At 37.9% G+C, this 13,053-nt stretch overlaps 1 protein-coding gene across 4 annotated transcripts in view; it reads left to right on the forward strand.

Annotated features, from left to right (window-relative positions):
* Positions 1 to 12,844, forward strand: part of LIPN (lipase family member N) — a 31,473-nt gene extending 18,629 nt beyond the window's left edge. For 3 of the 4 annotated variants that reach the window (XM_084996732.1, XM_084996731.1, XM_084996729.1), the window contains 5 exons: positions 2,728 to 2,864; positions 4,638 to 4,784; positions 6,531 to 6,602; positions 7,152 to 7,223; positions 10,546 to 12,318. In XM_084996732.1, the coding sequence (XP_084852858.1) occupies positions 2,728 to 2,864; positions 4,638 to 4,784; positions 6,531 to 6,602; positions 7,152 to 7,223; positions 10,546 to 10,779 (662 nt within the window). In that variant the 3' untranslated portion in view covers positions 10,780 to 12,318. Of the gene's footprint in view, positions 1 to 2,727; positions 2,865 to 4,637; positions 4,785 to 6,530; positions 6,603 to 7,151; positions 7,224 to 10,545 lie in introns of all 4 variants that reach the window. The other variant, XM_084996730.1, reaches the window with a different exon arrangement.
* Positions 12,845 to 13,053: the final 209 nt, after the last annotated feature.

Raw genomic sequence — 13,053 nt, forward strand, 5'->3', positions numbered from 1 at the left:
TAATTCGCCATCCTGTGCTATGCTGTGAACCTGAATTCCACAGACTGTGAGTTTTACAGGACAAATCTTTCTTCCATGCCCAGCAGCACATTTGTAATGGTGATGTGATTTCCCAGGAATAACATGTGCCCAGAATCAAAAGAAGTATTTCCAAAGAATAAGTCTCTATTGACTCACAGACTTTGGAAAACTTATGGTTTCCAAAGGAGACAGTTTGGGGGGTGGGGGAATGCTGGGAGTGTGGGAAGGAAATACTATAAAACTGGATTGTGATGATCATTGTACAACTATAAATGTAATAAATTCATTGAGTAATAAAAAAAAAAAAAGAATAAGTCTCTAGGTCTCCTCCGAGCTGAAAAAGTAAAGTCAAATGCCATGAAATATCCTTGAAGAATGTTAAAGATGCATCAGTCATACATTCCTCACAACCCATATGGGATTTTAAAAATAAAAAAGAGAGGCTTATATTCGTATTTGAACAAATTGAAAAGATATGGTCACATTTTGTTTGTGAATCAGAACACCAGTGCTTACATAATAAATAAACTGGGCTTATCCATTTAGTGTATGATTTAATATTCAATGGAATAGCAATTAAGTGTAAGCACTATGTGGAAAGATTTTGAAAAGTCCAAGAAATGTTCTTTGAATATGTATTTCTTATAGATTTTTAAAAAAGAAATCAATAATCTAGCTCTGAATAAAAATTTAAGGGAAACTATATTATTAAAAATATGAATTTGTTAGTAAAGTTTCCAATTTTAATTGGGTTTTGTGAAAATACAATATTTTAGTTTGAGTGAAACTGTGCAAGAGGCAATAAATATTCTTATGGTAGTAAGAATCATCACCATTATCATAAAGAGCAAGCATGTATTTACCAGTGCTTTATATTGCTAGCTTGCAAGTTTAGAATTGTCAGTGAACATCAGAGAAAATATACTAAAAGAGTATCAAAGAATTAATAATAGGACTCTACTCCCCCTAAAAAAAAAAATCTATCAGTAACAGGAAAATGATTATTCTATAAAAGCTATCATTTAGGAGCATTCACTGCATTTAGGACCCTCTGTTCAGGACTTTTCCTGCAATATCTCTCACTAAGCTTCAGAACAATCCTACCATTATTATTTTTATCTCATAGAAGAGGAAATAGAATTTCAGAGAAACTAAGTGTCTCTTTCAAGACCTGCTAACTCACAGGAGAGAGTACACAGATTCAAACCAGGTCATTTTGACTTCACCAATGGGTTACTTGGGTGCTGTGCAGAAACTGCATGGAGAAGGATGGCTTGAATGGGGTCTAGAAATGTGGTCAAGACTTAGATATGTTCTCATATCTGATTGGCAAAGAAAACAGAAAATCTGATCATCAGGGCTCTGCATTGCATTTAGGGCATGAAATTTTTCAGTGAGCACTATTTGCACTTGCGCAGAGAAATTTTTGTTATGTGGGAAGGATCCACTCCTCATAGGACCTTTAACAAGCCAAGCCCTAGCCCACTTAAAAACTATTGGGCTCTCCAACCAATATGATCATTGAAAAACTCACCTCCACGCATTTCTTGACATCTTCTAGAGGAAACTATGATGCCTGTTTCAGTCTTTGTGTCTATTACTCACAGTTCATTTTCTGGCTAAGACTGTTTCAATATTTCAACAAAAAATTCAGAGAAAAAAAAACCCCTCTGCTATGGCTACACACACACACACACACACACACACACACACACACACACACACAGTGGAGGGGGCCTGGTAAAGCACAAACACACAGGTCCTCCACATAGCCTTTTCGATGTGGGGCTGACCTCCACCCTCATCCTCACAGCGCTGGATATGAGTGCAGTGCTAGTACTGAAAGACCAGGGCAGATGGAGATATTCAGTCCTTACTGGGACCACTGTGGACCAAAGGAAATCTCTTTCCCTTTTGGAAGCAGGGAGGATTGTGAAGGTTTGGGAAGCATCCAGTGAAGCACTGGAAGCAATGAAATCTCATCCCACTGTGAGAAAGGAAAACTGTGGGATAACTGGGTGAAAGTATAGAAAGAGCCTTTTTTTTTTTTTTTTTTTTGCTTTTTAGGGCCACACCCTAGGCATATGGAGGTTCCCAGGCTAGGTGTCTAATCGGAGCTATAGCTGCCGGCCACAGCCACAGCAACACCAGATCCAAGCTGTGTCTGTGACCTACACCACAGCTCACGGCAACACTGGATCCTTAACCCACTGAGCAAGGTCAGGGATCGAACCCGCAACCTCATGGTTTAGAGTTGGGTTTGTTTCTGCTGTGCCATGCTGGGAACTCCAGAAAGAGCCTCTTGATTCACCTCCCATGAACTGATTATGGAATTCTTGGGGCTTTGTGACTTACTCCAGCATCTAGGAGTTGGGGGTAAAGTAACAACATTGCTAGCACTTACTCCATGCTTGGGAATTGAGAGTGTCCCCAGTTCACTTGGCTGGAGTTGCTTTAGCTGCTTATCCCTCACTTTCCCCCACCAGGTTAAATTATCCAGAATTAGAGAAAATAGAGTCTTGAGAGCAGAAAAGGCTGAAGGCAGATTCTCTTTGCAGAATGACTTGAAAGAGTTTCCCAGTTCATCCCAAAGGTCATTGCAGTAGAAGGATAAATACGACAAAGCAGAGCCCCACTTCTATTAGTAGAAACATTGCCTAAGGGTTGCTAATATTTACAAGACTATCTTGTTTCCTGTTCTCTCAGGGTTTGTAGCCTTTGCCACCATACCTGAGCTGGCACAGAGAATCAAAATGAATTTTGCCTTGGGTCCTACGATCTCACTCAAATACACCATGGGCATTTTTACCAGACTTTTCCTACTTCCAAATTCTGCAATCAAGGTAGGCTCTTCCTTCTGCCAAAATATATATGAGGATCTCTTATCTGATGATAAGTCCTTATTATTTTAAAATCTATTATGAAGTCCAAGTTGGACATTTAGATGAAATCTATAGAAAACAGACCCTGCAACCATGTGCTTGTGTGTGTGTGTGTCTGTGTGTGTGTTATCTATGCCACAGTCTCTACAGTTTCCATATAGAATGCCCTATACTCCGTCATTAACAGACCTGAGTATAAATCAGAATTTCCAGGTAAGCTGCGTGGTATGTCAGTTTATGGTCTATCTACAATTTTCCTTCTTCCATTCTTGTTTCACTGGGCATGTCAATGAATTCAGTGTCCAAAGGAAAGATATTTTTCAAGTTACATGTGAGCCTTGACCTCTTTGATATAAAGTAAGCCTGAATAACATACCCCTTACCTTACTGGAATTTGCTCTAATTTACTAAAGTTAAGATTCCAAAGCCTATATATCTTATAGCTCCATTATTTCTTCAAATGTTTATTGGTTATTTTCCAAGTATTGGAAAAGTAGTTTGATGATCAATTGTGAATTTGGGGTTTTATTCATTAAAATTTTTTTTTCTATTTGCTTTCTGTTTCTCTAAAAAAAGTTCATTCCCACAATGAACGTAGTATTTTATCTACTGTCTTTAATGAAATTTGAGGTGAAAGATAAAACAAATGTTTGCAAATTAGGACATCACATTAATTCATATGTAAAATGAGGTCCTGGTTTGAGATGGAGAGGTAAGAATGGAAAAAACAATTGTGAGCTAACACAAGGAAGATCTTCCATGAAGCCTAATAATTGGTTTGATAGTAGTTTTACTGGATTGTTTATTGTAAGCTCAAGTGATGTAACTTGCCTTTTGTGTGCTTACTAGTTCTATTTCAAACTGTATTGATATCAGTTAATTTTGAATGATTTTTACATTTGGGCAGAGTTGAGCAGACAAATTTGTTATGTTAAATTCAGAGACAAACGCACCTAATTGCTACATATGTCAGTTTTGCACATGTATTGCTTTGCCTCCATAGGTCTGTCTGAGGCAAACGTTGTCCCTGACTTATTTCAGTTTCTTATTCCCTATTGTCAAATATTCTGCCACTTTAAGTCTCATTCTCTGACCCTGCCCACCATTTCATAATATCTGTTGCCCCCAGAAGCTCTGATCCTCCCATCAGAGATCCCCACGCCAGCCTACTGCTTTTTCAAGCCCTAGAAGCTTTAACTGTGCTGCCTCCACATCAATTTTTCCTGTCCATTAGCACCCTCTCCTCAGTGCACCATCCTCTAATTTTCACTGTAAAAGCTGGCTAATCTGGGACACTGCTAGCAAGGTGATGTGTACATGAATAATAGGGGAAAATCCTGCTTTTTCTTCCTGCTGTTCCAGGCAATATTTGACCTTAAGGAGAAGGTGTTCTACCTTTCTTGCCAATCAATGAGAAATATAGGCAATAGCTGATTGGATATAGTAAAGAAGAGCTTTCACATGGAGAAATTAGTTAATTGGGGTTTGAGGGTCCTCACTACAATCTCCTTGTATTTTATGTTTGATTATCTTCCTTGGGTGGAGATGGAGTCATAAATAGTTACTTTTCCTGAATGGCTTGGCCCCCTTGGCCAAAAGAGCAAACAAATATACAAATACAATTACATCCCCATTCACAAATGTAAGAATCCTCATTCCTGGGAAGAAGGGAAAGTCAAGAAGTCTGACAATTATTCCCAAAAGGATAATTCTGTTTTGTTTTTATTTTTACAGAAATTTTTTGGTACCAAAGGTGTCTTTTTAGAAGATAAAGCAAGGAAGTCATCTTCTATCAAACTCTGCAACAATAAAATATTATGGGTGATATGTAGTGAAATTATGTCCTTATGGGCTGGATTCAATAAGAAAAATATGAATATGGTATGTATAATGATTTCCATTTGGAAATTCTTTTAGGTGCTTTTAGAAATTCCAGCTTTTCTTTGATTCTTTTTGATGTATCTATTATACTTCATAAATTATAAAATAGTCTAAACTCTTATTAGATGGAGATTTGCTATGCATGGATTAGGTATTCAGTGGACCATGAATGTAAAGACTGGGAAGGAAATAGGCAGCTTCATCTTTTCATCCCTGATCACGTAGGAAAATAGATGTTTCACTCTAGATCATGGTTTCATGTGCTCATAATCAGCCAGCCCTTACTACAGTCAACTTGATTTTATTATACAGTGCATTAAAAATTAAAATAAAGTCCTAGAAGAAAGAAGGGAATTACATACAAGCATTGGACTTATTCCTTGTGTGCCTTCACTTGTTGGGAGACTTTAGCCTCAAATATAACTCATCACTTAACTTGGAACATGCAAGACAGAATAGAATGGAGATGTACTCCCTCTCCTGTGAATAAGCAGACAGCCTGGTTCATCAACTCTGTTTCCTGTTATTGAGAATTCAAGAAGGAGGAGTTCACACTTGCAGACTAGTGTGATTGAAGAGTTGCCCTTGTCATATTGCAAATGGCAACCAATGAAACTGTTACAATGAAGCTAGTCTCAAAATCAATTTTCTCTGAAAGCCCACCCTATCCTCATTCTTTAAGAGGCCAAGTTGGGAGCTCCCGTGGTGGCGCAGTGGTTAACGAATCCGACTAGGAACCATGAGGTTGCGGGTTCGATCCCTGCCCTTGCTCAGCGGGTTAAAGATCCGGCGTTGCCGTGAGCTGTGGTGTAGGTCGCAGACACGGCTCGGATCCCGCGTTGCTGTGGCTCTGGCGTAGGCCGGTGGCTACAGCTCCGATTAGACCCCTAGCCTGGGAACCTCCATATGCCGCGAGAGCGGCCCAAGAAATGGCAAAAAGACAAAAAAAAAAAAAAAAAAAAAAAAAAAAAAAAAAAAAAAAAAGAGGCCAAGTTGTGTTAGAGTGAAAACCTTGAGGCACAATTGTTGAAAAACTGCTCATTCAAAACTGCACATTTTTTATAGCTCCTCTTATTGGTTTCATTACATTCTAAGCCACAGAATTATCACTACTATTTTATCTCTATAATTTTCATCTCTATAATATTTATGGGAATTGAAGTACAGTGCATCTAGAAGTGATCAGCTTTTAGCTTTTCTTTGGCAATATTTTATTTTATCCTTACAAGAGCCCAGCAAATTGGTAGCATGATTTTAACCATGTCCATTTAGTAGATGAAAATGCAGAAACTCAAAGATGATAAATAACTTCCTGAAAGTCACAAAGCTTATCATAAACAAAATTAGGTCCTGAGCTCCAGGATTTTTGATCTACTGATTTGTGATCATGTCCGTCTGTGCAATAATATACACCACCTCCCTCACTTGCACAGAGTGCCTTTCTTGGTCTCTTTGCTCCATGTTGTCCATTGTTACCTCTTCTACTTCGCAATAGGCAAATTACCCCACAGCTTCAGAGCTGATACACGTTTGCTCTCAAGCAGCCCAGGCCATCAGCCAGCCCATGGTTCATTCACATTCACGTTTCTGACATGAATTTGTAATTATGCAGGTGTTCTGTCTCGCCATTTTCACAACCCCAGTGTTTGTTGACTGAATGTTAGCATAATTGTTCTCTGCTCCTGAAAGGTATTGTTCATTCCCTTGGGTGGTTATTGCTGTAACACGTGTCTTGTTTCTCTTCAGAGCCGAATGGATGTTTATATGTCCCATGCTCCCACGGGATCATCCGTACAGAACATCCTGCATATAAAACAGGTACTGTCTTTGTCATAGAGAACAATTCCAATCCTTATTTTCATTATCCATGCAAGAACCAAGTTAGCATTCCTATCTAAGAAGCTTAGTAGCTGGCTTCTATTTTGTCCTTGTCACCATCTTTATCATTTAATTTCCCTGGATCTTAAGAGAAACAACAAGTCATGGTACAGACCAAGTAGATGGCGTAGTTGAACACCATTTTAATTAAGAGCTTGTGAAATAGGCCCTGAGCTAAAATGGAAGTTAAACTGGAAGGTAGAGCTTCAGGAGAACCGAGCCTTCCCTATAGAGAAACACATCTGAGATTTGACTTCTCCCTAATATCTTGGTTTTCCATTAGTTTCTCCCCTCGAACCAAGAAGATCATTGCTTCCCTCTGTTGACCTTGCTTTTCAAAGTGGTAAAAATGTATTAATAATCTTCTGGTGAGCCAGAAGCCTTGTTTTCTTCCCAGTGTATAATATTTTTCTAAGGGTTGCTGTTAACGATTGTGCTGCCTACTCTGAATATTTATTTATTTTTTTGTCCATAAAACATTTGATTCAGCTTTATCAGTCTGATGAATTCAGAGCTTATGACTGGGGAAGTGAAGCTGAGAACATGCGTCATTACAATCAGGTGAGCTACTTAGAATGACTTCAGAAGGGTAGGGGTTTTGTTTTTGTTTTGTTTTGTTTTTTTGGAAAAAAAAATTATATTAAGAAGTTATTTGAGAGTAAAAAGAATTCTACCTGGCAATTGGTGACACTCACATTAGTAGAAAGAATTTTTTTAAAAAATGTCTAGCTTTAAGATGTATTCATTGCAGAAAATCTAGAAATAAAAGAAACATGTACTAAGGAAATTAAATCATTTATAACCCCTCCACCCAAAGATAACTAGATGTATCAATATTTTATTACATGTATCCCAATCTTCTCAGCATCATTGTTTTTCCACAAATTTTAATCTTGTTTTTTCCTTTATGGTCATGGGAAGACATAATCAACATTACTGGGTTGTTTTTAACATAGTTTCAATGCCTGCATAATAGTGAAAATGGTTTTATTAAAAATTTAGAGAGTAAATAAATACATATTTCTTGATACCAACAGAAAAAATTAGGATTCCACATAAAAGTTAAGAGTATTACCTACCTATATAGAGTTGAGTCTTACGGCATCTTTTTCCCTCTAACTTTACACATCATAACTTATGGAGCCATTTAGCCCTCCTGTACTTTTCACCAATCCTGTTGCTACCATTTCTTTTCCCAAGATCATGGACTGGGTTTCCTATTGAGGACTAAACACATTGAATTTTTTCAGTGTCTTCTCAGACTGACATTTAAGGTGATTAGTGTAAGTGTAGATGGACTGAGTTGCTTCTGAACATCAGAACAGTCAGTTTCTCAGTAATATACTGAATTGTTAGAGAAATGATCCTAATAGCCTTTAAGACGACAGTGAGAGTTACGTTATATTTTTGTTTTTAATCAATCAAATTAAGATGATATTGACATACAATAAAATTCACTGATTTTATGTATCCAACCCAGTGTTTTGACAAATACACTCATTCATGTAACCACACCACAAACAACAGACAGAACATTTTCATCATCCACAAAATTTTCTCCTGCTCCTCAGTTTAGCAGGTGATGAAAATGCTCTGTATCTTGTTTGTAAAATCAGTGAATTTTATTGTATATGCACAAATGCATGTATTTACAAATGCTTGGAAAAAAGCCAAACAGATAACAAATGTTAAAGTGGTTTTCAAAGAGAGGAAGAAAGAAAGAGTGAAGTGGGTGGACATGAAAGAGTAAAGGAGGATTTCATTTTGGATTTTACATACTTCTGCCTTCTTTCATTATGTTTAATGAGCATGTTATATTTATATATTGTTTATGAGTCAAGAAAATAAATTTAAAAATTACACACACAAGACCATTTTATGGTCACGTTCCATTTTTTCGGTTTTACCGAGGTAAAACTGACCAAAAAGGTTTAAGAGTCAAGTGTACAACGTGATGACAGGTATATGAGAGTGTAAATGTCCTTAGACTTTATTCATGGAAGACTGGTCCTACCCTACTCCAGGCCAATCCAGTGTTATTCGGTTTGGATTTTAGCTCATTGGAAGTCAATTTTTATTATAGTCTAGCCTCAACAGTTTGTCCTTTCTTTAAGTTCCCAGCACAATCTGTGTCTACTTTGTGTTTTTTTCCTGAGAATTGGAGGATTGACCCATGTAAGCATCATGAGGGTAGGCATTTCCTTCTGTTTTGTTCACCCTCGTTTTCTCATTTGGCAGAGTACCTAGAACTTAGTGGCCTCTCAATGCATCTTTGTTGCAGGAATGAAATTTCTTAACCTCCCTCTTATCCACCTTGAAATGTCTCTGTCCTCTTGATTCTCTCCTTCCTTTCAAACTCAGAAAATGAAGGTCCCCTTATTATCCAAGTTACCTGGGCTTATGCCCCTGACTCCATCTCCCCTCATCTCTTCCTCCCAGTTCTTTTTAGTCTCTTAAATGAACTCCTGTCCATTGTGAACAACAAAAAAACTTTTCTCAACCCATTAATCCTATCAAGTCATCCTTCCATCACTCTGTTTTTAATCAACATTTTTTTTTAATACTTAAAAGGGCTGATTCTCTCATCTTCCCCTCTTCTACCTACTCCTAAACCCTGGAAAATGTAGTTTTTACTTTTTTTTCTTTTTCTTTTTTTCATTCTTAGGTTTGCATATGTAGCATATAGAAGTTCCCAGGGTAGGGGTTGAATCGGTTCTGTAGCTGCCTGCCACAGCCACAGCCACAGCCACAGCCACAGCAATGTAAGATCTGAGCTGCATTTGTGACCTACACCACAGCTCATGGCAACCTTCGATCCTTAACCCACTGAGCAAGGCCAGGGATCATGAATACTAGTCAGATTCATTACCGCTGAGCCACAATGGGAACTCCCTGGAAAATGTAGTTTTGGTCTTCATCTTTTTATTATAGCTACTATATTTAAAATTACCTGTTGTTTTAACTGCCAAATTTAATTGCCTATTCTCACCTTCAAACATACATATTAGTTACCACAGTCTCCTTACAATTTACCTCGTCCCCCAACTTGGGAGATCATAATACAATGATCTTTATTTTTTTTTTCTTTCCCTTTTTCATTTCTCCCTTTATCCTCTCACTGACTACTCTCTATGCCTCTAAATTTGCTCTCAAATTGTCAGAATTCCTCCAAAATTCCTCGCATCTCTCTCCCCTTTGTCTTTGGAGAATTTAGCCGTCCCTTCAGTTACCACCTTCTGTGGATCATCCAAACCGCTTTTCTAGATTTTTTTAAGACCCATTTCCAACCTAGTCCTTATTCAAGTTACCCCACAAATTGATGGATATTCAGTCATCCTAAGACAGAGCTCCAAGAAATGACCCTGCCTTGTCTCCAAAACCTGTGAAATATGTCCAAGAACCTTAGCCTAACATTTAGTCCATCACTGTCTGTAATCTTACATCCTACTGTATTCCCTCATATATTTTCTTTCCTGGGTACAATGGACATTTTGCCATTTCTGACCATTGCATACATGCTCTTCCTGCCTGCTAGCAAGCCCTCTAACCCTCTTTCTTATCTGTAAAATTCAACAATCCCTCAAGAGTCATTTCAAATTACTGCTCTTTTTATGAAGCTCCGGTTGGAAATAATTTCTTCATTGTCTTCACTTACATTGCATTTGGGGAATGTATTATAGCTTTCACCATCCCCTCCTTTGTACACAAATGTTTATTTAGCCATCTTGCCTTGTACCTTCATACTCCTTGAAGACAGGGTCCATTGCATGCTTTCTTCCTATGGTCATAGTTAATGCTTATTTAGCAGCTCCCGACTTATGTGAAGTCAGTGGTTGTTATGAGGAGCTTCTTCTCATGAACTTCCTTTCTCTTTCTTCCATAGAGTCGTCCCCCACTATATGACCTGACTGCCATGGAAGTACCTACTGCTATTTGGGCTGGAGGAAACGATGTCCTTGTAACACCCCAGGACGTGGCCAGGATACTCCCCCAAATCAAGAATCTCCGTTACTTCAAACTGTTGCCAGATTGGAACCACTTTGATTTCATCTGGGGCCTTGATGCTGCTCAACGGGTGTACAGTAAAATCATAGACTTGATGAAGTTATATCCCTAACAGAAATACATCTACTTGCTTCCAAGCCCATAGCAGGCTTTGGAGAAACTACTTATCAGCAGTGAAGCCTACAGCCTTCACCCTGTTGCCATTGCTGAAGGATTCCCTGGTAGCAGCATCCCTTTGGGGAGTTGTTTCAACTGTGCTGCTCTTTCTCTAAGAAATGTCCACATTTGAAATCTCAGACTCTCTTGCTGTCAGTTAGGGCTAGGTCCTTTTTTTCATCTACAATGATCTTCTCTGTGAACTTGTGGGAGGAGTTAAAATAGGTCCTTCTCTTCCCTATTTCAAAAATATATACAGTGTTTCATGCAAATGATACCCATTCCCCATTCCCTTTGTCAAAGGATTGAATATAAACATAGGGGTGCTGGCATAGAGAGAAAGACCTTGTCAAGGCAGCAATTTGGGAATATATTTTGGGTGGCTGTGCTCTCATGGCTTTCCTGAAATCACAATTAGGGCAACAGTCATTATGGTCCTCTATAAACAAGCCATAAAATAAGCGCTGGCCCACACAATACATGAAAAAAATAGCAGAATTGAGAGCTGACCAAATTTAAGTGTTCTAAGAATTTGTTTTATTGTTACAAGCTGTAAACTGGGGGTTGGGCAAGGAAAACAAAATTGGGAAGGACTAGGATAAGCTGAATTTCTAGTTATTAAAATTATTCGCTATAGGTCACTGTCTTTAAAGCAAGGTTAAATTAATAAAGCTCTCTGAAAAAAATGTCCTAGAACTCATAGACAGTAGGCAACAGTCTTAAGTTATAACATGAGAGTTCATTCTCTCTTGTTTTGCCCTAAAGATAGATTGATCAGCCATCATGTCTTCTAGCAAAGTAGAATTTATATGACTGAATTTGTAGTCATTAACCTTTCTTTTTTTTCTTTCCTTTTCTTTCTTTCTTTTTTTTTTTTTTTTTTTTTTTTTTGCTTTTTAGGGCCACACCCACGGCATATGGAAGTTCCCAGGTTAGGGGTTGAATCGTAGCTACAGCTGCCAGCCTACACCACAGCTCAGGGTAACACCAGATCCTCAACCCACTGAGCAATGCCAGGAACTGAACTGGCATCCTCATGGATACTAGTCGGGTTTGTTACCGCTGAGCCACAACAGAACTCCTTGTACCCATTAACCTTCAAAGCAGTTTCCAGAAAGCCTAGTTTAGGACCAGCAAGAGAGGCAGTGGGAAATTCCAAAGTCTTGCTCTATTTCAGTCCCTAAATGATGTCAGTCTTTGATTCTAAGAATTAATACAGAGTTCTAAGAATAGCATGAAGTTTTAGTGCCAGTTCCACATCCCTGAATGGTATGAACTTGGAAAAGTCCTTTGCCTTCTATGAAGATGTAATTAATGGAAAACTGATTATGATACTCAAGGAATCGTAAATAATACACATAAATACCTTCAACAGTTTTTTTTTTTAACTTAAAACAGATAAATGTAAGTTAGTTCAAAAATACTTGCTTATAGGATCAAGGTTGAACACCATGTAATCATTCTTCAATAAAAATCCAAAATTGATCATTTTTAACTTTTAGTTTTGTCTCTTTAAAAGGGATAAAAATGTTTAAAACTTGGGGAGCAATTTTAGTTGCAAACCCTTTTATATTTTTATAATATTTATTTACCAAGATTAGACTAATTTTTTCACAATTTCTTGTGACTAACATCTATTGAGCTCTTTCAAAGATTACACAGTAGTTTTCATATAAGAAATACATTTTTAATCACATTTAATTAAATTAACCACAATTTATTAAGTAACTTAACTAATGTAACAAATAGAACAGGCATAAATAAATCTGAGAACTCATATGTAACTCTTAGTAAGCATATGATTTGACTGGAAGTAGTAGTAGGAAGTGACTGTAACAGATTAGCCTCCTAGTTATGAACATTTAGGAGGCATTGGACATCAGTCAATATATTAGAGAGAAGAGGGCATTGGTGAATATAGGAATCTGGTTAGGTGGAGGTCAGTTAAGAGAGCTCCTATGGAATTTGTCTTTTTCAGCTATTGCCACAACAATGCTGTGTAATAAACAGTCGTGAACAACTCCATGGCTTACCATGTTTTTTTATGCTCACAAGTCTGCAGTTTGGCTGGTTTGGCTGGGCGTTAGACTGAGATCACCTGGGCTTGACTCAAAGCTGTGGTCTGCGCCACATCTTCTCTTCATTCTGGAACTAGCAGCTCTCAAGGTTATATTCCTCACATGACAGATCCCAAGAGCACAAGAAGGCAACTAGATCACCAGCATATTTG

This window comes from Sus scrofa, chromosome 14 (assembly GCF_054392235.1).
Source record: "Sus scrofa isolate SSC_HxYL_T2T_F1_AM1 chromosome 14, Sscrofa_HxYL_maternal_Yorkshire_Landrace_v2.0, whole genome shotgun sequence".
Classification (NCBI taxonomy): domain Eukaryota; kingdom Metazoa; phylum Chordata; class Mammalia; order Artiodactyla; family Suidae; genus Sus; species Sus scrofa.